At 60.9% G+C, this 22,503-nt stretch overlaps 3 protein-coding genes across 5 annotated transcripts; 2 read left to right on the top strand and 1 right to left on the bottom strand.

The window, feature by feature from the left end:
* Positions 1-260: 260 nt before the first annotated feature.
* LOC103815609 (PHD finger protein 13-like) lies at positions 261-4,676 on the top strand. Its single transcript, XM_030226865.2, has 5 exons — positions 261-753; positions 2,266-2,358; positions 2,660-3,272; positions 3,584-3,622; positions 3,734-4,676. The coding sequence occupies exons 1-5, from the start codon at positions 343-345 to the stop codon at positions 3,958-3,960; spliced, it is 1,383 nt and encodes a 460-aa protein (XP_030082725.2). The 5' UTR covers positions 261-342; the 3' UTR covers positions 3,961-4,676.
* A 170-nt stretch (positions 4,677-4,846) lies between these two features.
* On the bottom strand, positions 4,847-7,722 carry LOC108961868 (uncharacterized). 3 transcript variants are annotated; one of them, XM_018912866.3, is made up of 2 exons: positions 7,540-7,722; positions 4,847-6,703 (listed from the first exon to the last, which is right to left on the bottom strand). In XM_018912866.3, the coding sequence occupies exon 2, from the start codon at positions 6,677-6,679 to the stop codon at positions 5,564-5,566; it is 1,116 nt and encodes a 371-aa protein (XP_018768411.1). In that variant the 5' UTR covers positions 6,680-6,703; positions 7,540-7,722; the 3' UTR covers positions 4,847-5,563. The 3 variants fall into 3 exon arrangements, with proteins under 3 accessions (XP_018768411.1, XP_018768412.1, XP_018768414.1); XM_018912867.3 differs by lacking the exon at positions 7,540-7,722 and adding an exon at positions 7,147-7,200; XM_018912869.3 differs by lacking the exon at positions 7,540-7,722 and adding an exon at positions 6,838-7,117.
* Positions 7,723-14,039: 6,317 nt separating this feature from the next.
* On the top strand, positions 14,040-22,382 carry VWA5B2 (von Willebrand factor A domain containing 5B2). Its single transcript, XM_030227382.2, has 21 exons — positions 14,040-14,178; positions 14,527-14,688; positions 15,019-15,244; positions 15,350-15,504; positions 15,943-16,074; positions 16,187-16,311; positions 16,434-16,610; positions 16,693-16,803; positions 16,929-17,131; positions 17,421-17,535; positions 17,611-17,796; positions 17,893-18,052; positions 18,129-18,418; positions 19,488-19,713; positions 19,798-20,142; positions 20,226-20,363; positions 20,439-20,558; positions 20,815-20,889; positions 21,090-21,159; positions 21,369-21,477; positions 21,774-22,382. Exons 1-21 carry the CDS (start codon positions 14,040-14,042, stop codon positions 22,380-22,382), a joined length of 3,873 nt encoding a protein of 1,290 aa, XP_030083242.2.
* Positions 22,383-22,503: the final 121 nt, after the last annotated feature.

The raw sequence follows: 22,503 nt of genomic DNA, 5'->3' as shown, positions 1-22,503 counted from the left end.
TCATCTAGTAAGGAGAAAATGTGAATTCTAGGATGGCTTTTGCTGTTGACATATTTTAAAAAGAGGGAGTGACTTTTTTACACAGGCGGGTAGGGATGAGAGATGGGGGGGATGGCTTTAAAGTGAAAGAGGGGACACTTCGGTTATTAGGATGAAGTTCTTCCCTGGGAGCTTGTAGAGGCAGTGGTGCAGGTTGGCCAGAGCAGCTGTGGATGCCCCAGCCCTGGAGCTGTTCCAGGCCATGTCGGACGGAGCACCCCGGTGGGGTGGGGTGGGTGTCGGCCCGGCCCCGGCGCGCGGGGACCGTTCGAACGCGGTGTTCCCCCCGAGCCCCAACATTCCATGAGCCGCGACCCCGCGCGGGCGGTGGGCGGTGCCGCGGCGTTGCCGTTGGCGGCGGCGGCGGGTCCGGGCGAGTCCAGCCCGGCTGCGCTCCCGTACTCGTACCGGGAGGGGCGGACACTCACCGGCACCCCCCCGCACCGGGACGGCAGGCGGGAGGCCCCGCCCCCGCCTTCCCCGCCACCAGGTGGTCCCGCCCCTGCGGCCGGGGCGGCGCTCGAGCCTCGCTCCCACCGGCGGCGGGCACCGCACCGCACCGGGACTGCTACCGGCACCGGGACTGCTACCGGCACCGCCACCGGCACCGGCATGAGCGCCGGCGGGCAGCCGGCGGAGCCCTGCCCCCGCGGCGGGCCGTGCTCGGCGGGGAGCAGCCCCGTGCCCAGCCCCGCGTCCCCGGCGCCCGAGGAGGTGAGCGGGGCGGCGGGGAGCGGATGGTGGTGAGGGGCGGCTGCGTGCTGGGCATCGGGGGTGCCCTCCGGAGCGGGGGGGGTCGTCTGTGTGTGCGCGGAGGGGGGTGGGCTCATGTGGCTGTGTGTGTGCAGGGGGGGGGGTCCCCTCCTGTGTGTGTGCGGGGGGGGGGAGTCCCTTCTGTGTGTGTGTGTGCTGGGGGGGTCCCCTCCGTGTGTGTGTGAAAGGGGGAGGGGGTCCCCTGTGTGTCTGTGTGTCCGGGCGGGTCCGCTCTCTGTGGCTGTGTGTGTGTACGGGGGGGTTCACTCTGTGTCTGTGTGTGTAGGGAGAGGGGTGCCCTCTGTGTGGCTCTGTGTGTGTGTACGGGGGGGTCCTTCGGTGTGGCTGTACGGGGGGGGGTCCCCTCTGTGCGGCCATGTGTGTGCGGGGGGGTTGTGGGTCCCTCCGTGTGTGTCTCTGTGTGCTGGGGGGGTCGTGTGTCGCGGAGGGCCTCGTGGGGGAGCGCTGTGTGCGGGGGGTGAAGCTTGGTGTGGAGGGCTGGGGGGGCTCTGTGTGTGTGTATGAGTGTCTGTGTGAGTGTCTGTGTGTGCGCGGGGGGGGGGCGGCTCCGTGTGTGCCCGCGGGGGCTGTGCGTGGGAGAGGAGCCCTCGGGGGGCGGCTGTGGGCACGGGCGGGGGATGCCGCCCCGGGGGGGTGGTGGCGGCACTCGGGGTCCCCATGAGGGAGCTCGGGCTGCTCGGGTGGGCTGTGGGCTCCGGGGCTGCCGGGTGCCCGTGTGTGTGCAGGGGAGCGGGGGGTCCCGTGCCGGCGCGGTTGCCGCGGGCGCGGGGGTGTCGGTTTGGGGGGCGGGGTCCCCCCCGGCCGGTCGGCCGGGGCAGGACCGGCAGCGCGGCGCCATCTTGGGAGCCATCAGGTGCCCGGCGCGGGGACGGGCGGTGCGGGGGGGCCGCCACCGACACCCCCTCCCATCCCCGGCCGCCACCGCGGGGGGAGTGCTGCGGCCCGGCCCCGGCTCCCCCTCGGTCGGCCGCGGCGTGCGGGGCTGCCCCGGTGGGGCGCTGGTGCTGCCGGCGGCGCCCGGCCCTCCCACCGCTCCCCCCGCGGGACCGAGCCCCGAGCGCGCCGGGCGCTGCCCCGGGAGCGTCCCCCGTCCAGGAGTCACCGCTCGTGGGTGGACATCCCGGCACCGGGCCCCTGAGCCGCTGATTCAGGCTCCGCCAGCGGCTGCCCGGCTCTGGGTGTCCCGGCATGTCGTCACGGTGTCGTCGCGTGTGTCCGGCCCTCCCTCCCCCCCCGCCCAGCCCCGCCACCACCCCGCCCGGGATCTGGGTTTAAAGGGAAGGGCTGCATTTTCCTCGGCAGATGAGGAAGACTTAGGGGAAGGATGGGTGTTTGGGTGACCTCGATATTCTGTGCTTGTAAAACTGCCGGGTGGTCGAGGGCTGCCGGCAGGTGATGCCGGCTTGGTTGGGATATCCCCGGAGTTTAATCCATTCGTGGTGTTCGTTGCAGCCACTTCAGAAACGGCGGAGAACCGTGGAAGATTTCAACCAGTTCTGCACCTTCGTTCTGGCCTATGCAGGCTACATCCCCTACCCTGAAGAGGTAAGTGGGCTTGCACAGTGTTCCTCTACAAAGCCACTGTTTCTCCTGATCTCCCTGCATGTGCAGACTCAGCTCCTAATCATAGAATCATGGATTGGTTTGGGCTGGAAGGACCTTAGAGCTCATCTAGAGTTTCAACCCCCCTACCATGGGTGCCACCCACTAGATCAAGTTGCTCAGGACCAATCCAGTCTGGCCTTGAAGTCTGGGTAGACACTGCTGGAGAGTCGTTCTCTCCTTACCCCAAATATCTGTGCTCTGTCTCCCCTGCTAATCCTTCATCTTCCCCTCTTGCCACTAGTATGTGCCCTGGACACACGGAGGCAGCATGAGCCCCCAGAACAGCACGGGGAGCACTCAGGACAGCGACAGCTCAACCTCATCTCACTCCTCTGATGGCCACATCCCCATGGACAATAGAAAGAGCAGGAATGCTGTGGCCAGAGGGGCTGTGGGCAGCAGCCTGCTAATGAACAGCCCTGCCTTTTCCACTGCCTTCTACAACGTCCGGCCCCAGCAGATCAAACGGAAGAAACCACCAGCAAAGAAACGCATTTTGGAGCAGGAGGTGAAGAAGAGGGTGCCTCTGAGTGCTTGGAAAGACTTTGGGGCAGAGCAGGACGGGGTGAAGCAGCTGGCTGCACTGGCAGGACAGCTGTCTCCTGTGAAAGAGGAGCTATTGGAGCCTTCCCTCAACCCGCCTGGGGACCCCCAGCCCAACTCCCTCCTGGAGGAGCCAGTGATGGAGGAGAAGGACTTGATGTACGGAGCACAGGGAACTGAGAAGCCAGAAGATGATCCTCAGCTTAAGGAGCATGACTCCTTCTCTGGAGAGAGGAAAAGCCCTAGTCCCTGTAGTACCTTGGACCAAAGCACAGGGGAAGATACAAGCAGAGAGACCTCCCAGCTCAGTGGTAAGTGTCTGGGGGACTGCAGAGCACTGTTGTGCTGCAGCCAGTGCCAAACATTGTCCCTCCCTCAGCTGGAGCCACCCTTGCTGGCCACAGGGAGGGCATGTCTGTAGCTCAAGCTTTTCCCAGCAAGAGGAATACTTTTGGGACCTGGGGGACTGAAGAGCAGAGGGCAGGAAGCTGGCCAGCCCTTTGGTAGCTCTGTTCTGCAGAGCAACCAGTGCAGACCTAAACAGATCTGAAGTGGGGTGTAGGGCTGCCTTACTCATCTGATTATGTGGTTTTTTTTCTTTTTTCCCCTTTTGCAACTTTAGCAGTCGAGTTTGCAGAAGTCCCCAACACCAAAGCAGAAGGTGAGTGGGGGGCTGTCACATTTAACAGCAGTAGAACTGGCTGGGCTGGCCACAGCCAGACCTGCAGCTGGTAAGGTGGTGTCTGAGCCGTGTCTCTCTCTCCCTGAGCAGATGACGATGCCTGGGATCTGATCACTTGCTTCTGCATGAAGCCCTTCGCAGGGAGGCCCATGATCGAATGTAACGAATGCGCTACCTGGATCCACCTCTCCTGTGCCAAGATCCGCAAATCCAACGTGCCTGACATTTTCATCTGCCAGCGGTGCCGGGATGCCAAGCAGGAGATTCGCCGCTCCAACCGAGCTCGGACAGTGCCCCGCAAGCGCCTCGTTGACTGATGCTCCTGCAGAGCAGGAAGGCCGGGGGTCCCTTTTTAACCTGAAGACTTAGACAATCAATGCACTGGCAGGGGAGGGGCTGGGACACAGGGCCGGACTGTCCCCCTCACACCTCTGGCCCCTGAAAGCTGGCCCTGCGTGTTCTCCCCGAGGATCGTATCGGCCACAGAGCTCGGTTATCCCAGAAGTGTGCAGGGGGTAGGAGGGTGGTCCAGATGCTCATCCCTGTGGGTGGTGTGTTAGTGTTTGTGATCTCCTGGGGCCCCACATGCACTAACTGTTGGATCCCACCTCCTCCTCACAGCCCCTCCAAAGAGCCCTGCCCATGTGCCTTCTGCACTTTCCCTGGGGGATGCAGGCCCCGCTCCTGTCCTGGTGACACTTAGCCCCTACCTGCCAGTCCCCATGACTATAATTCTTAACTGGGTTCTTTCCTACTTGCACATCTGGTTACTGTGGGACCACAGCTGGGGGCAGGGTGTGGGACAGCCCCCTGTCACGCAGCAGCCCTCAGGCTCGTCCCTGTGCCTCTCTCCTCCTGTGGAAAGCCTGGGCCCCAAAAGTGCTTTATGTTTTTATAGTTAATTTGTATCATAGTTAATTTGTATTATAGTTACTTTGTATTATAGTTAATTTGTATTATAGCAAATTCTGGTCCTTGCCCTGTGGAGTGTGACTGGAGTCTTATGTATATAATAAATACTTTTGCCATAACAGTGGTGGCTTTGGCATAGGTCAGTGACCTTGATTCTCACGTCCCTTGGGGACCCAAGTGCTCCCTGCTTCCCTTCTGCTGTGCCTGGGAGGGGACCCAGTGTAGGGATACCTCTCAGCCCTGCTATTCCACCTTGTAAATCCCAAGCTGCAAAAACAACAGAAACGAGCAGACCAGTGCATCTGTATTTAATTTGGCAATGACCACCTCCCCACACTACTGCAGTTTACAGGGATGCTCCATGGGTAGATCCTCAGGAGGTGCCTGGCCTGGGGGACAACCTCCTCAGTGGAAGCGTGTTCCAGAGCCTGCTGCCATCTCACAGGGAACGTCACGGGTTATTCCACAGGAGCAGCAGGTCCTTCCTCAGGGAGGAAAGGCATCCATGTGCCTTTGCTCTGATGCTTAAGGCACATCACTGGTTCACAAGAAGAGTTTTGCTCTTGGGCTCTGACAAACCTTCCTTGACTCTGTCTCCACTCTGAAGTACAGTTAGAAAATAGTCCCAACAGTAACTGAGGTGCCAAAGATTCCAGTTTTCACCACAAAATAAGCCTCTACTTCCAGCACAGAGATGTCATTGGTTTCATTTGCAGATCCAAATGTGTGCCAGCTTCCATCAGGCATGCTGTTGGGGCAGGTGGGGGATGCAGTGAGGGTGACAGGACAAGAAGGTTCTGGGATCTGAGTGCTGACCTGGCTGGGGCAGCAAGAAGGCACTGTTTGTGGGGACCCTTACCAAGCAGGGTCCTGCTGGTACAACTTTTCAGTTCCAAGGCTGTGAACGGTTCAGGAACAGCAACTAACCGGGGTGTAACTTCTATGCTAGGGAACAAAGCTGGATTATGCAGCCAAACGAGTATCCAGTTGAGGTAGGCAGGCAGTGGTCTATTCCTCCTTGGCCCAGACAGAGCTGCCTGCCTTCTGCTCCAGGTGGGGAATCACTGCCTCCGTGTAAAACTTCTCCAGTTTGGGCACTGTCTTCCCCCAGAACTCCCTGTCAAACTCCACAGGGACCACAGCCGTCTCCTTGTTGGTGTGCACCACGAAGTCGGCCCTCTGCAAGCCAGTGGTTCCCAGCTGGCACTGGACCTGGGTAAAGTAGGGATGATTCTTCTTCAGGGCATAGGAATCCCCATCCACCTCCAGGCAGAAGTCCTTGTCCTTGCAGGCCTCACGCACCGTCCTGTTCCTGTGCTTGTAGGGACACTTCACCTCCAGCAGCCCCAGGTCCTTCCCTGTGGCTGGATCCTTGATGATCCCATCTGGGCTGGCAGCAAGCCAATTCTTCTCCGGGTGAATGAAGAGGCCACAGTCCTCCACTTGCACTGGCTTGCCCCCCTTCTGTGACTTCTGCTTGTAGGCCTCCACAGCCACCTTCTCATTGCGGATCCCCCAGGACATGGCTGGGGTCTGCACCTTGGAGCCAGAGCTCACCACCTCTTTGAGGTAGGACTTGGGCACCTCGTCGGTCTTGCTGTTGGCAAACCTGCTGTTGGCAATTTTGGGGGCCACGGAGGCAGTGATGCGGTTCTCCCGCCACTCGTACCACTTGGGGTTCTCCCGCTGGCCCCGGGTCTCCTTCTCCACCCTCGGGATGTCCTGGCTCTTCACAGGGGGCAGGAACTGGTCACAGGCCTTGCTCAGGTCAGCCCCAGGCTGCTTCTTCTGTGGATACAGGTCAGTTCTGGTAGGACCAGCAGCTCCCTTGGCACCAGGCGCCTTCTGGGTTGTAGAACTCCTGCTGGGTGCTCTGCTCTTGTCCCCAGCATTTCCACGGGATGCTGTGCATCTCGGCTGAGCAGAGTCTGCCTTTGTCCCCCAGCCCTGCGTGGGGGTGGTAGCCTTGGCAGCCGAAGTGCTTCGGGATTGGCTCCCCACAGCTGCGGCCTTGGCCCGGGTGGCTGAAGTGGAAGGTGGGGGCACAGCGGGAGCAGTTTTGGGGGCGGTTGTGGCCGGTCGGGGGGATGATGTGCCAGCAGACTCCTTCCTGGGTCTCCCCATTGCTACAAGTCAGAGGATCTTGTACTGTGGACATGGAATAAAGTTTAATGCAGATCTTCACAACACTTATTTCCCTTTTCTTAGCCCTCCCTGCACCTGCTCCAGGGCACACCGTGTCCCTGCCAGAACTGCTACTCCCACACCTTCCCTCGGCTCACGTGTCTCGGTGGAATGGCAGCCGGCCCAGCTGGGGTGCTTGTTCTCACCCCCCTTCCCCGCATCCCAGCCCGGGCCGCCCCGAGGATAGGGCGGGGGCACAGCGGAGCTATCTCCGCCGGGACGCGGCAGCGGTGCCCGCAGGAGCCACTTCTGGCCGCGGCCCAGGCGCGCTCCCCCGGGTCCATCCGCTCGGCCAGCTGGGGTGCCGGGCAGGCGGGGGGGCGGGAACCCCCAGCACCACCCCGGGCATCCCGGGCGCGCTCCGGGACCGCGGTGCGGAGCTCCCCGCCCGGTGCCGCCGCTCTCACCGCTCGACCGCCGCCGCTCCGGAAGCGCGTCCCGCCTTCCCCACGTGCCGCAGGGGCGGCGGCCCGAGGCTGCGGGAGGGAGGGCGGGCGGCGCGGGGCCGGGCAGGGCGCAGCCGTCGGCCAAGCCCCCGGTCCCCGCTAGAGGGAAGCAGCCGCTCGGCCATTGGTGCCGCGGGATCTGCCTGGGCATGCCCGCTCAGCTCCGGCCCGACATCCCTCTGCCTTCCCCCGCATCACGCCCCCCGGGACCCCCGGACATTTTACGCCGGGCTGGGGATAAACCCCGCAGCCCCGCCCGTGGGCAAGGGTCCGAGCCCAGCCCTTGCGTAGCCCATCCGCGCCCGTGGGCAGAGGGCTGAGCCTCTCGAGCTCCACTGTGAAGGGACAGCTGACCTGACGCGACCCCGTCGAGCCCCGGTGGCCCAAGCTGATCGGAACCTGCACGTCCCACGGCGAGCAGACGTTCGGGAGAAGGGCGGGAAGCTGGAGCGGCGATACCACCGTGAAGCGCCCTCTGTGCTGCCTGTGAGCACGTCCCGGCACGGCCCCACCCCGAGCCTCGCCGAGGGCTGGGCCCCGTGCCGGGGGCAGAGACTGGCGTCACGGCACGGGAGTTTCGGGTTCCTCAAATCCAGGCGGTTTCGGTTTCTCCGGAGAGGCTGGCGCCGCCGAGCGAGTCCCGGAGGGGAGGCTGCTGAGAGGTCCCCCCGGGCCCGCCCCACGGCTGGGAGCCCCTGTTGTTTTTGCCTGCCGAAAGCAAATCCAGCGGCCCCCAGTGTGTGGCCTGGGTCTGTGTCAGAGCCAGCCCCTCTATCTACCTCTGCCAGCATCCTGGGAAGATTTCAGTTAGGCAGGCTGAAGTGCTGGCAGCATTCCCAGCCCCTCTCCCCAAGGATCCCAGATGTCTCCACCAGCCATCTCTAGCTCTGCTGATGTGTCATTTCATTTCCTCCCTCCAGGCCCTGTGTAACTCCCTACAGCTGGGCAGACCAGTATTACCTAGGTTAAGCCAAAGCGTGCCTGATTTTTACCAGAAACACCACTGGCACCTTCCTCCTCCATGGCTGCCCATCCTCAGGATTTGGTTTAGTTCTTGCTTATTATGGAGCAGCTAAACAGGACACTCCTGCCCCGCTCCCTGCAGGCAAGCCTGTGCAATCTTCATCGGGGTCTGAGGAGCTGCAGATGCATTGAGCACAGCTCCTGCCAGCCTGGGTTTTGGGTTATTTCCCAAAATAACTCCACTCACGCTAAATTCACAGGGCTTGTCAGCTACTCAGGACGCATCTGTAAAATCTCTGCGGCCTGTACCCCCTCCCGCAAGCCCTATCAGTGGGTGATAATTCCGCTCCAGTAAGAGGTGATTTGGGGATAAATACCCAGATCCTGATTGGTCCCTTGGGTTTTGCTGCAGCTGCAGCTGCTGGTGAAGTGTTACTGGGGTGTGAAGGAACTGAATGGAGCCATTGGGCTGAGCTGGGCCTTAGTTTGCAGAGTTTAACAGGTCTTAGCTCAACACTCTGCTGAAGAGCAATGCCAAGCTCTCCAGGTCTGTTTGTGTCTGAGATGAACTGCTGTAGGGAAGCTGTGACAGTGCAGAGCAAGGACACAAACGCCTGATGCCGCTGGGAGCAGATTGGGATGGAGCCCTTCTGTGCCTCCTGCTGAAGCTGCCAGCATGCTGGGGAGACTCAGCTGTGTCCCCAGTGCTGTACAGGCCGTTGTCACTCACCTGCTGTCACACCAGGGCCGACGTCTGACGCTGGGGGCTGGCTAAGCTCCATCACCCCGGCTGGTGGCACTGAACCAGTGCTCACATTTGGATGCTTTTCTTTGCCTCAGCTTGGCCTAGAAATGATATCTCAGAGAAAAATCAAAGCTTGTGTGGTTTTTGTCTGGGCTGGAGTGGCTGTGGCGCTTGCTATGATGATGGGAGCACGAGTCCCGTGCACATTGCAGGCTGTGAGGATGTGTTGTGGCGTGTGTGGGGCCTCCAGCAGCTCCTGGAGCTGGTGGCTGTCACAGGGGGATAACACATGGATTAGCATCCTTCTCCTCTGGTCGTAAAGGAGAGGGAAGGGGAGCAGCTGCACACTTCAGCTCTCCTCTGTGCACTGGGAGGGGAGGTGATGTGCCATGGGGCAACTCACACGGGGGAGGGAATGGCTCAGAGTGCTCTAGCAAGGGCCCTAGGGATGCACAGAGTGCCTCTTGGCCAGACAATTGTTGGCTAAAGCTCGGGGTGAGGGGTCAGGAAGGAGGAGTGTGCTTTGCGCTGCCATGTGAAGCCAAGGGCCTCTTCCACTGAGATTTCCCTGCATTGCTCCTGCTGTCACCTGTGAAACCCGTGTCAAGGAGCTGAAGCTGCAGTGGCATATGGGTCAGCTCAGAGGTGAGATCTAAAAATACCTGCTGAGGACTGGGGATTGCTCCCCTTGTGGTGCTGCTGGATTGTCTGCCCCAGATTGTGCCTGGGCTGGCTCCAGGTTTGGTGTGGCTGTGGCGGTGGGTTCTGTGGTGCAGGAGGTGGGGGGGACTCCTCTCTGTGTCTATAAAAAGAGCTGCAGCAGCACAGTCCTATCTATAGCAGAGGGAGCTGCCTGGGAAAGGCAGGGCAGGGATTAGCCCAAATCTGATGGATTTCTCTGGTCCTGCTTGGGAATGTGGGGCTGTCAGTGGCTGAGGGATTCCCAGTGCACCCCGGGCTGTGAGATCTCCCTGCCAGCAGACATGTCCTGACTTTGCTGGGATTTCCTGACTGTCTGCACCTTCCCCAGGGGGGCTTGTTGTCACACTTGTCTCCCAAAAGCTGCGCTGTCCCTGAATCCCCCCTTGTTCCTGCTCCTCAGGGCTGTGATTTCACTGCAGCACATGGAGGCTGATGCCCAGTGGTACCCCAGGGCATCTGGGTTTGGGGTGGATATTGAGCATCTACCCACTACCCATTTTGTTATGGTCTCAGGGCAGCTGAGACCTTTCCTAGTGAAGCTGGTTGTGACACTTGTGGACAATGTGATTTGTGCTGGAGAGTTCAGCTGGTTGATGGGGGGCTATTTTGCCTCATGATCTGTTGGGGGGCACATAGGGAGTGGTTACATGTCCCAGTCAGACAAACCCCATGGTTTTTCTCGCTGCAGCATCACCAGGGGTCTCACCAGTACCCCAGTTTGCCTGGACACTGCTATTCTGTGGGTACAGAGCAGCCCAGAGCCATGGGCTCTGCTCTTGACTGGTGCCTGTCACTCTGTGAGGGTGTTGGCTGTCCCCTGAGACCCCCAGTGTTCCCTGTGAGAGCGTCGGCCCCCCCCCCCCCCCCAGGGTGCCGCTATACGGAGTGTGTCTCTTTAATGAGGCTGGGCTTGGAGCAGCTCTGCTGCTGGCACAGGGAGTGAGGGATGGAGCGAGGGCGGTGAAGGAGCCAGTGCCAGAGAGGGAGCCTGCAGCAGGGAGAGGCGGGGAAGGACCGCTCATCCCCCGGGTACCGCAGCCACCCAGACAGAGCGACAGGGAAACCCATCCCCAGGGAAGAGGGCTCTGCAGAAGGCAGGGACCCAGCGAGTGCTGAAAGGAGCCTGCAGCCTCTGTGTCATCCTCCTCCTCCAGGTAAGGACCAGGGCCAGGGGCAGGCAGGGTAGGGACCATGGTGGCCTGGGACTCTGAGGGTGTCCCGCAATTCCTCGGTGTCCCAGGGTTGCGCATCCGCTGTCAGGGCAGCTCTGGGTCATAGGAGGGGTGAGAGGTGGAGATGAGACAGCAGGGCCACAAAAGTGCTGAAATCACCATCCGGCAGGGACCAGACAGGGCTGGCTCCAGCAACTGCTGGGAACATGCTCCAGGTTATCAGAAACCAGTCCCTGGCCCACGACACAGCTGTCCCATGGTGGGAGACACTGGGACCCTCTGTGGGGCTGCCCTGCCAGGATTTGCCCTTGTCAGGGGAAATCCATGGAGCTGAGAATTTTCTTTTGGTGGATGCCTGTTTTAGGGTGCATTGAGGACAAGCAAATCCTGTTCCCTGACACAAGGATGGGTTTTTCCAGGGGTTTTAGTGGCTCTGGGGAGGTGAGAGCAGCAGCTCAGGTCCTGGAGGTGGTGGTCCTAGATGAGGTGTCGGAGTGAGGTGTGAGTGCCAGCTTGCACGCCCGTGTGCAGTGGGCTCTGTTCTCTGTTCCCACTCCCCAGCAGACAAAGCAGGGGGCACCACAGGCTGGAGACAGTCCTTTGCCCCATCCAGCAGTTCCTTTCCCCTTCACTCCTCTTTGGGCTTTGCAAAGTGATGTGTGATGTGTCCCATGGACATAGGGCAACAGCACCATCACCTCCTGGCTCCGTGGCCTTCTCCATGCTCCCAGAGTTGGGATGGATCCTGCTGTCCTGCCTCTGTGCCCCATGGGATGACTTGCCAGGAGGGGAGCCAGGGAAGCAGGGGGTAACGCAGCTGAGCAGCAGGGGCAGCAATGGCTCCTCACTCAGGCACTCTTGCAGAAGTTGAGCTCCTCTCCTTCCATCCTTTCTATTGAACCTGTCTGTGTGTCTGTCACCAATGGAAATTTCCGCTGGGTTTGTCTGTGTCGGGTTTGGCCTCTTCCTTCCCCCAGACCGTGCTGAACCCTGGTTTGGACGGCTGTTGCTGCAGCAGGTGAAACTCTGGCAACTCCCCAGGCAGCTAGGGAGGATCTGCTGGGCTCAGGCGCCTGCCTCCCTTTCCAGCCTTGCTGGAAAACTCAGCCTGCCCACAGGCGAGAAGAGAAACATTGATCTATTCTGACCCAGGCAAGAGTCAGCTCCGTCTTGCCTTCAGAGACAGTTTTTAGCTGCCAGCACAGAGAGCTACCCCCAGCCTGCTGTAGCCCTTTTATATTGGAGGTGTTGCTGGTTAAACCAGCTCCTGCAGGCAGTAGGTGGAGAGGAGGAAGAAGAGAGGGCTGTGAAAGTACTGGAAATGATGCTGGGGATGGGGAGAGGGCTGGGGACCTGTTGGTGATGCCACCTTGGACTCTGGGGACAAGTTGCTGCCCCAGGGAAAGAGGATGAAGAGGCTGAGGTGAGGACCATCAGGTCTGGTTTTTATTCATTAGCACGGGGCTTAGAGCAGCCAGCACAAAGTGTGGAAGGCCAGATGGGGCCTGTTTACTCTGTGAGGTAAATGTAAAGAGAAGTGATAAAACGCAGCCGGGACGGCTTCTCCAGCAGTCCCTGGTAAACACGCTGGCAGTGACCCGGCCGGCAGGCAGCACGGCAAACACGGGCACGTTGCTGAGCATTCAGCTGGGTGCCTTGGGAACAAATTAAACAGCTCTGGGGAAAAATACATCTTTAATGCTCAGTGTGGCTGGGTTGGTCTCCAGATCCCATCTGGGTGCTGTGGTCAGGGCAGTAACCAACTGTTGATGTTCCCAACTGTGGAACTGCAAGTGTGGAGGAACAGCAGGCTGTGCAGGGACCCTGTGCCACCTCGTGGGCTGGGAGCACAGTTTGGGGGCTGCAGCAGTGCAAGCAGCATCCTGCACAGAGGGTGGAGGGCTGGTGATGATGGGGTGTGGTTGGGTGGCCAAGATCTGCCAGCATAACCCTGCAATGCCAGTTGTGCATGTAAATGGCTCTCCTCTGCTGTAATGGACTGATTTTCCTGGGATGCAGCCACGTTGCTAATGCACTTCTGCACTTCTCCAAGGCTCCCTGTTTTATGCCAGCTGAGAATTTGGTCCCGGTGCTGCCTCCAAGGATGTAGCCCTGCTCCACTTTCAAGGATGCTCTGTGAGAGGCACTCTGTGACCCCACACCGAGGGCACCCTGAGCCTCCCATTACCAAAGCTCTTATGAGCTGTTCCCAGGATGAAGGCCACTGGAGTGGGGGCACCAGATGGCTCAGTTGTACCTGGCTTTGTCCTTGCCCTGGGCACATTGTGTGCTGCAGCACCAGCACATGGCGTGGGGTGGGGGCCTTGCTGGGTCAAAGGGGTTTGGGGCAGAGCAGAGGCACAGACCCACGTGTGGAGCAGACCCCATGCACACTGTCCACAGATCCACACAGCCAAGGCTAAGGCTGACAGGAATATTTTACGCAAATATTTGATGGCACAAGATGGGCTGATGTTGGAGAGATGCTTTGACTCCAGACAATTGTTTGTGATGCTGCTCCTGGGTGTTTTTCCCAAGGGGAAGAGAGGTGTGGAGTGGGTTGGTGCCATGGCTGGAAGGCATCCCCAGCCACCTCTCTTCCTGCCAAGAGGTGGGACCCTAGACACATCCATTTCTGGGCAAAGAAGGTGATGATCATCCACTTGTCGTGCTCCACCCTGCAGTGCATTCCCTCTGTGCTGTTCTTCCGTGCAGCACTGACCTTGTTGTTAATTATTAAACCCCCAGCAAACACTGCTGGCTGCTTTGTCCTAGTTACACTGTGGGCTTCTCACCCTTCTGGTTGGCTTTTTTTTTTAACAAATTACCCTGGTAACCTCTGTGGACGAATGGAGCTGGGAGCAGCAGATGCTCCTCTCCTAGTGCAGGAGATGGCCTGGAGAGGCTCTGGGGTGGCTGAGAGATGGGCTGCATGTGGTTGGCCATTATCCATTCTGTCCAGGAGTCCCTGTTTGTCTGCCAGGGCTTGAGGCTTGCATGGAACTGGAGTTTTGTTGCCCTCTCTGTGAGGTCCTGTGGCTCCAGACCTGGTTTGCAGGTGGGCTGGAGTCCAAGGAGAGACCTGGGTCCAGGTCCATGTGTTCTGTGGATGCTGAAGAGCAGCCTGGGATGTGGGAGGGCTGGAGACTTGCTCCCTCTCACAGGCTGGGCAGATGTAAATAGCTTGTGGGCAGAAGCCCCTTCCAGCAGACCCTGTCCCTGGGCATCCAGTGCCTGCCTTCCCTCCGCTCACAGCTGCCCACTGAGGGACAATGCCAGGCCTCTACGCCCTCTTGTCCTGGGAGGCTCTGCCCCTGAAGAGCTCCACAGTGAAGGCTTGTGCCAATGGATACTCCCTGAGCATCACCGCTCACCTCCTGTACACCAACCCCCACAAGGAGCCTGTGGAAGGTAAGGGAGGGCTGCCAGGTGTGGCAGGGACTGCATGGCCCCCTGAAAGCCCCTGTGCTGGAGAGCATCCTGTCTGCAGCCCATCTGTGTCCCGACCCCCAAACCTTGCTCAGTCTGGGGAGCAAAGACGGAGGCCAGCGGAGGTGGGGCCACTGTCACACACTGTGGGCAGGAGGAGAGTGAGACTGAGCAAACAGATTGCCAGCACGGAGGAAGAGGAGGATTTCATCCTCGCTCTGGGTCGCTCCTGTATCTTGCTCACGTGCTGTGAGTCAGACAGGGGCTCCCATGGGCTGTTCGTGCCACAGCCATGCCAGCATCTGCCTCGGGGCTCTCTTCTGCCTGCAGGCATCTTCATCTACCCGCTGGAGGAGTCTGAGGTGGTGGCTGGCTTTGAGGCAGCAGCGGGCAGCCGGCGGGTGACGTTCCAGCTCCAGAACCGGCACCGGGTGCAGGAGTGCTGCCTCCAGTGCAGTCCCAGCCCCGGCCGCCTGTGCCGCTGTGCCAGCGGTAAGTGCCCTTACAACCCTTTTCCTTACGAGTTCACCACGGATGGAGCTCTTGGGTGGTGCTGGCCAGGAGGCTCAGAATGGGCAGGGGGGAAGTGTGGGGGAATACGAGGGGCTGAGAGCCCCTGCCAGGCCACCCCAGCGCCTGGGGGGTCTCTGGGGCTGGAGCTCTCCACGTCTCCTTTCACCTCCCGCCACCTCTTCTGGGGCTCTGCCCCCATGTGCACAGCCTTCCTGTGCTCTGCTGTCACTTCAGGGCCACTAATGACCTCCTCCACAACCCCACATGCCTCACTGACCTTCCCCTATCCCTCCTCCCTCTCCTCCCCAGGCCACCTTGTCTTGGATGAGGATGTGGAGCGCTCCACCTTCATCATTGTCACCGGCACATTGTGCCCATCGGAGAGCCTGGCTGTCACCCTGAACACAGTGCAGGAGCTGCCCACGCTGCCAGACGGGGCCCTGCGCCTCCTCCTGCCCCCCATCCTCACACCCCACGTCCTCGCTGACCCCGAGAGCGAGCCGGCAAGCTTGTGTGACGACAGGTTGGCCCTATGGTGATTTTCATGGCTTCCTCAGTCTCTGCCATCCCAGGGGGGCGATGCCAATGCTGGGCGAGCAGGCCAGGGGGGCAGGAGCCATCACCCCCTCTCCCCTTGCAGCCCCACAAGCTGTTTTGGGGGGCCAGGTGCCCGGAGCCAGTCACCCACTGTGGTGCCTGTGGACAGCGTGGATGTCTTTCGGGGACGACCCTACAACCCTTTTCCTTACGAGTTCGCCTTCGAGCTGCTGGTGAAGGGCCCCTGCTTGCTGGCAGGTAGGGGATGTGTCTTGGGTGTTATCAGTTGGTTGTGTAAAACCTCCTTAAAATGTGGGTCATGTTCCCTGGTCCCTCCCTTCTAGGAGGATGTGAGGGCCTGTTCCTGGGCATCCTCTTGCACTCTCTCCAGGTGAAGAATCCCTTTTTCCATTCCATCCCTGGGGCTGGGACCCCTCAAAGTCACCCTGCCTGTGCCTTTGGGCAGCTCTAGGTCAGCAGCCTCCTTTCCCGGGGTGATGTAATGCACTGGGGAGAGGGTGGGTGAGGAGGGCAAGATGGTTTGTTGGTTGGTTAGTGGGGATGTGCTCCTTGCTGCTGGCCCAGTCAATCCCATTAGCTCTGTCAGGAACAAGCCACTGCTGTGGGGCCTCGTGGGTGGGGGGGCTGAGGAGAGGGTTTGTGGGGGACTTACCTGCTGCCTTCCCTTCTTTGCAGGGCTGGAGAGCCCATCACATGCCCTGAGAGCTGACGCCGATCCCTGGGCCAATTCTGCCACCACCACCTGTGTCACCCTAGCCGAGCCCCACCGCTATGACAGGGACCTGGAGATCATCCTCTACCCTTGTGGTGAGGGGAGATGGTGCTGTTGGAGGGTTTTGAGGCATCACCCCAGAAACATCCAGAGCATCCCCAGCCCCTTGCAACACAGGGTAACTCGAAACTCTCCTGTGTGCCCCAGAGCCCCACAGCCCGCACCTGGTGATTGAGGATGGCACCATGACATACCCCGAGTACGAGGCGCACATCCGGAGCCGTCGGGATTACATGCGGATTGCCAGGAAGGACAGCAGTGGCGAGAGACAGGTGACAGGCACAGCCACTGCTGCCCCAGCCAGAGGAGGAAAAGGGAGGTGGTGGGATGTGGGTGAGGCAGACTTTGCTGTGGTCCAAGGGTGGGAGAAAGCTCTGACCTGCCTGGCTCGCAGGTGGCTTTTGTGCAGAAGCGTTTCCACAAAGACATCTTCCCCAACCCCGTGCTGATGCTGAACTTCTGCCCGGCCATGGAGGGCGTCCCCGGGGCCCTGCAGAGCGTCACCCGCGAGATCCTCTTCCTCATTGACCGCAGCGACTCCATCAGTGGCCCTGACCTTGACAAGGTCAAGGTGAGGCACGGCCATAGGACCGGGGGTGCTCCCTGGGTGGCCAGCTCTTAGCAGCTGTCCCTGGTCCCTGCTGTCACCTCAGGAGGCTTTGCTGGTGGCCCTGAAGAGCCTCCCGTCAGGAACACTGCTCAACCTTGCCAGCTTCGGCGCTGACATCAAGCCGCTCTTCCCATCCAGTCGCCTCTGCAGCAATGTGAGTCCCATGGGCAAATCCTGGGGATCCACTAACCCCTCTTTGTCCTTCTCCCAGCTCCTTGACTTGGGGTGGGGGCTGGTGAGCCAGGGGACTGCTGCAAGGCTGGCTCTTTGTGCTGACAGGAGACATTGCGTCGTGCCTGTGAGCACCTCGGCGGGCTGCGGGCAGACCCTGGTGGCACCAACCTGCTGGCAGCCCTAGGCTGGGCACTGGCTCAGCCCCTCCACCACGGCTACCCTCGCCAGCTGTTCCTCTTCACCGGTGCAGCAGTGGGCAGTGCAAGCAGGATCCTCCGGCTGGTGCGCAGGCAGGCCAGCACCGTCAGGTACGGCATGGGCACTGCAGCGGGTCTCCGTGTTCCCTAAATCCCCTGCGCTGTTCCCGCTGATTTCTCCTTGTGCAGCCTCAAATCTTACCTGCACCTGCCCCAAGGGTGTCCTTCACCCATCGCATCCCTCAGCCCATGGCCTCGGCTCTTCCTGGGGTGCCCCAGCACAGAGCCAGGGCAGCGCTCTGGCTGCCAGATCCCCCTGCCCATCCCTGCTAAAGGGCTCATCACTGGAGCCCCCGGCCCCAGCCCAGCCATGGCTTTCCATCCCCTGGCTCTCCTGCAGGTGCTTCAGCTTTGGCATGGGCCCGCGGGCGTGCCGGCGGCTGCTGAAGGCCATGGCCAAGGTGAGCCGGGGCCGTGCCGAGTTCCTGAGTCCGGCCGAGAGGCTGCAGCCCAAGGTAAGACCCGGGCCAGGGCAGGGGGAGTGCTGGGGACACTACCGTGTGTGACACTGTCTCCACTCCCCGACCCAGCTGATCAAGTCCCTGAAGAAGGCGATCGAGCCAGCCATCAGTGACATCACCATCGACTGGTACGTCCCTGACAGCATGGAGGCTCTGCTCTCACCCACCGAGCTCCCGGCCCTGTACCCCGGTGACCGCCTCGTCAGCTACTGCGTCCTCTACAGCATCGCCCGCTTCGGGGACAGGCGCCTTCTGGTACGACTGGCACTGGCCTGGGGAAAGTGGCCTGGTCCCTGTGCCACCAGCTGCTCCCCCAGCTGGGGGCTGATGGTGGTGTCCTCTCTCTCCTAGGGCCAGGATGGGGCTCGCCAGAGCTCCCGGGGTTCAGCCTTTCTCTCCCAGCAGGAAGTGCCCAGTCCTGGGGAGAGCCGCCAGCCACCCCAGAGCAACCCAGGAACTGGGGATGCCTCCCTGGACATTTTTTCTGGAAGTACAGAGGTGTCAGAGCGGAGTGAGTGGGGTCGAGAGCTGGGGCAGGGGGCAGTCGTGGGAGCCACGGGCTAACAGGGTGTGTGCTCACCGGGCAGGTATTGATCCTGTTTCTGGGGGAGACATCTGGAAGCGGATTTACCAGCCCTCCTACATCCAGGAGCAGTATGTCCTGACACACTGCTCTGTCAGCACTGACCGCAGCCAGGGGCTGCTCTCCCGCAGCTCCACCAGCAGCGAGTCCACTGGTTCCCGGGATGTGGCCCCCGAGGGTGGCTCCTCAGCCCCTGGTGCCGATGTCACCTCCCAGCAGGGCCAGAAGAGCCTGTCCCTCTGTGAGTCCTCCACCAAATCTGCCCCGCTGCCCTCTGCCCCAGCTGGCACCAAGGTAAGGATGCCAAGGGGGTGCAGGGGCTCATGGTGTGGGGGTTGTTCATGGCTTAGCTGGAGCCTGGCTGCCCTGTTGTGTCCAGGCATCTGCCCACTGGGCTGGGAAACAGTGCTGTAGCCTGAATTTTAAGCAAGGATCAGCAGTGGATGCCATAAGGATGTTCCTGGGTGGTTTTGTCCTACTGCAAAGGGACAGCTGGGGACCAAGCAGCTGGTTCCTTAGTGTCCCTGGCCAGCAGTCAGCTGAGTGTCTAACAGACCCCTGAGCCAGCTCAGTGACACCTTAAAGCTGCAGAAACCAAATGAAAATAGCTGGGCTGGCATCATGTAACAAATCTGTTGAGCCAGAGAGGAAAGGCTGGCTGGGCTTCAGCTTGACTCCTTCAGCCCTCAGCCAACACTGCCAGACGCTTCATTAGCGATGGGCCACATCCCTGCTGCTTCATACCTGGGTTTAAAACCCAGCTGGGTCACTGGGGTGGGGAAAGGCAGCTGCCCCGGTGATGACGGCCCCAAGGCTTGGTGAGGCCAGCTGTCACCCAGCACCAGGACACGCTCCTTCCCAGTGGCATGGCTTAGGTAACCCATTCCTGTCACACAGCAGCACAGCTGGTGCCCTTTGCTGCTGAAATGTCAAGCGTAAGTGATTTCCCTGCAGAGTAAATGATCCTCCCAACTCCCTGCTGCCGTGGCGAGAGGTGGCATGGGTGCCACTGCCCTGATATGGCTTTTAGGGGAAGCATCTCAATGCAGGGACACCACTCTGCACTGGGGAATGCATCTCTTTGTAACATCATCCAGCCTGAGTATCCTCGTTAACCTCACTTCTGCACACACACAAATCCCTGGCAACTCCAGCATCAGCCTGAGTCAGTCCCCAGGGATGTTTGCAAACTCCTGTGTGGGTGCTTCCCATGTCTATGGTGCCAGGGCAGCATCTCTGGGAAGCAGCTGGTGCCAGTCTGCAGAGCACTGATGACAGCCAAGGAGAGGTGCGGGTGCCCATTGCAGCTCAGGGCAATCTGGGCTCAGTGCTGGCCTTGCCAACAGCCTAGTCCCTACCGCAGGTGATGGTGGCCCTGAGCACGGAGGAGCTGGCGCAGCAGAAGAGGGTGCTGGCACGTGCTGCCCTGGCTGGGCGCAGCTTCTCCACGCCACACGGGGAGCTGGATGCCCATCGGCTCTGCCAGGCCCTGGAAAAGGTGTCTCAGAAGAGGAACCAGTCCCTGGAGGGGCGGCTGGATGAGCTGGGACCCCAGCCACGGCAAATGCAGCCTGGTGCGGTGGAGTCAAGTGCGTGCTGGCTCTGGGGACTAGGGAGGTGGGATGTAGCCAGGTGTCCCTGCCTTGCTGAGCCCAGCCTTTGCCGTTGCCCAGATAACCTCCTCTCGCCCACCCACCTGGACTGGGACATGCTGGTGGAGCCCTCCTACCTCTTCAGTGCCTCGCCAGTGCCCGAGCCAGGGCAGCCCAGCCTGGGTGACGCCAGCATACCCCTGCGCTGCCAGGTGGTGATCCACGCGCTGCGAGCCGGCAAGCCGGTGTCCTGGGAAGTGACAGCCTCGCTGGAGTCACTGCTGCAGCCCCGGGAGGGGCCGGGCAGGGAGGACTCAACGCGGCGGGTGACCAAAGCCTGGGACAAGCCTCTGCATCGCCTGGCAGCGCGCTCCGTGGTCCGGGACAATGAGAGCATGGCACAGCGGGAAGCCAAGCTGGAGCAGGGTGGGTGCTGGTGCGTCTCCCCGGTGTGTCTCCCCGGTGCCGCTCCGGCATCCCCCCCGCTCTAACCGCCTTGCTCCGGGCAGGTTTTGCCCGCCGGTTCCGCCTGAAAGCCGTGCAAACCAGCAAAGCCTGCAACGTGCCTTCCCTCTACACCCACCTGGTGCCCGTGGACGGTGCCACGCAGACAGCCCTGCCCGCAGCCCCCGAGGTGTGGGGCATAGGTATGGACAAGGGCCTGGTGGGAGGGAGAGGGGCAGCAAGGGGGCGAAGGGTTGAGGTGGTATCATCCCTTGCAGCTGGCTCAGCCAGCTGGACACGAGCTGCTGCAGCAGGAAACTGGCACCACCGGAGCTTCTCAGCGGGTCAGGGGCAGCAGCAGGAAGTAGAGGAGCACGATGAGGCCCCTGGCACTGCAGGTACTGACTCAGACCTTTATGTCAACTTATGCTCCCCAGAGACCTGTCAACTTATGCTCCCCAGAGACCTGCACCAGCGTCTCAGCTGGTGGCTGAGGGGCTGGATCTGCCTAGGGTGCTGTGGATATCTGGAAAGAGGCATCTGGCTGTACTGGGGAGGGGGGTGTTGGAGGACAGCACAGCAGCCCCTGAGAGCAGCTGTGAGCTCTAGGGGTCCCTGGAGCCCAGGGCCCCACAAGATTTTGCTCTTTTGCAGAGCGAGACGAGATCGCCAGGTCTCCAGGCAGCATCTCCTCCCCTACCTTTGGCTGGGAAAAGAACTACTCAAACGGTGTGTCCAGGCTGGAGGGGGCCAAGGGCTGGATGAGGGTGGGAGATGGGCTACCCTCCATGCCCTGCCACAGCTGGAGCATTCACTGTGCCCTCAGTACCCTGGGTACGTGGGCTGAGCTGCCCTCCCAGCTACTGGGCAGTGGGACACACCTCTGGGTGCATCATGTTCCCACTGTGCTTAACTCTTCCCCCTTGCAGGGCCTCCATCCAGCCCCTCCACCACCTCCATGGGCTCCCAGAAATCCACAGAAAGCATCGCAGGCTCCAGGTGACACTGTTGGGGGGATGCAAGGGACCAAAAAATGGCATGTTGTGGGGAGAGTGGGACAGTGCCACTTTTTGGGAGCTGCTGGTCCCTTGTCCCCTGCAGCATAAGTGGGGGCGTTAGTGCTCCAGACCCTTCCCTACAGCAGTTTGGTGTCCAGCTGCCTTTCAGGAATTCTTCCCAATCCTGTTATCTTGCCTGTGACCCCACAGGTTTAGCCTGAGCAGGCGCAGGGGTCCCAGCCTGGTGCTGCGCCCGCAGTGCCTCAGCCCAGAGAGCGAGCGCTCCAACAACCATGCCAGCCATGACTACCTCCCGTTGGTAAGGACCTGCTGCCTGTCCCCTGTCCCCATCCCAGCAGGGGGATCTGCCCTGCTGGGTGCCAGCTGAGCCACCCAGGTCATGCCCGGCAGCATGAGCAGCAGAAGATGCTCTCAGTAGGTGCCTGCTCAGCCCTGCTGCGTCCTTAAACATCTCTGGGGATCTTGGTTGGCTTTTTGAGGGGCATTAGACTGTCCCTGTGCCCTAGGGACACTCCTGCAGCCTGCAGTGATTGGTGCTGCAGTGGGTCTGCACCCTGCCTGCCCTCCCCACTCATCTGTGCCCCCTCCTTGCAGGTGCAGCTGCAGCAAGCCCGGGGGCTGTTCCAGCTCACCGAGAACTTCTCTGAAGTGGTGCAGATCCCCCTGGACCGCCTGCGCCGCGCCTCCCCCTATGCCTCCCACCGTGCCAGCCTCAGCCCCATGTCCCCAGGGGCCAGGAGCCTGCCTGAGGCAGGACCTGGGGCTGAGGAGGGTGAGGAGCCCATCATAGCCCCACAGCCCAGCTCGCCCCCATCCCGCAGCACTTGCTCCGAGGTGCCCAGCGCAGCCGCATGGGCGCAGGCGGACAGTGGGCATGGCTCCGAGTCCGACACCGGGCCCCACTCGGCTGCCCCCTCTGAGGCTGGTGTGAGCTGTCAGGACATGGGGCCAGAGGATCTGGAGAGTGCCAGCTGGGCCACGGCAGTGGCCTTGGCATGGCTGGAGCATCGCTGCGCTGGGTTCTTTGAGGAGTGGGAGCTGGTGGCAGCCAAAGCGGATGCGTGGCTGCAGGCACAGCGCCTGCCCGAGGGGGTGGACGTGGGCTGCCTCAAAGGGGCAGCCAGGCACTTGTTCCTGCTGTTGCGTCATTGGGACGAGAACATCAAGCTGAACATGCTGTGCTACAACCCCAACAACGTCTGACGGCCGCCCAAGGGGCCAATAAAGACACCTGGCTCCAAGCCACCTGCACTGGTGTCTCTGTTATCAGCAGAGAGCTGCTGGCTTCATTCAGGCCATGACAGGACTCACCAGAATCCTAGGA

Source organism: Serinus canaria, chromosome 9 (assembly GCF_022539315.1).
Source record: "Serinus canaria isolate serCan28SL12 chromosome 9, serCan2020, whole genome shotgun sequence".
NCBI lineage: Eukaryota > Metazoa > Chordata > Aves > Passeriformes > Fringillidae > Serinus > Serinus canaria.
Note: the sequence above shows the minus strand (reverse complement) of the source record. Positions and strands in the feature narration are given on the sequence as shown.

What these genes read in the sequence shown, in the direction of transcription:
- VWA5B2 (XM_030227382.2), top strand. Translation starts at nt 14,040, where the DNA reads ATGCCAGGCCTCTACGCCCTCTTGTCCTGGGAGGCTCTGCCCCTGAAG. An exon ending in CTGACCTTGACAAGGTCAAG is followed by an intron (nt 16,611 to 16,692) that starts GTGAGGCACGGC and finishes CTGTCACCTCAG; the next exon opens with GAGGCTTTGCTGGTGGCCCT. An exon ending in GGAAAAGAACTACTCAAACG is followed by an intron (nt 20,890 to 21,089) that starts GTGTGTCCAGGC and finishes TCCCCCTTGCAG; the next exon opens with GGCCTCCATCCAGCCCCTCC.
- LOC108961868 (XM_018912866.3), bottom strand. Translation starts at nt 6,679, where the DNA reads ATGGGGAGACCCAGGAAGGAGTCTGCTGGCACATCATCCCCCCGACCG.
- LOC103815609 (XM_030226865.2), top strand. Translation starts at nt 343, where the DNA reads ATGAGCCGCGACCCCGCGCGGGCGGTGGGCGGTGCCGCGGCGTTGCCG. An exon ending in ACATCCCCTACCCTGAAGAG is followed by an intron (nt 2,359 to 2,659) that starts GTAAGTGGGCTT and finishes TCTTGCCACTAG; the next exon opens with TATGTGCCCTGGACACACGG. An exon ending in AGAGACCTCCCAGCTCAGTG is followed by an intron (nt 3,273 to 3,583) that starts GTAAGTGTCTGG and finishes TTGCAACTTTAG; the next exon opens with CAGTCGAGTTTGCAGAAGTC.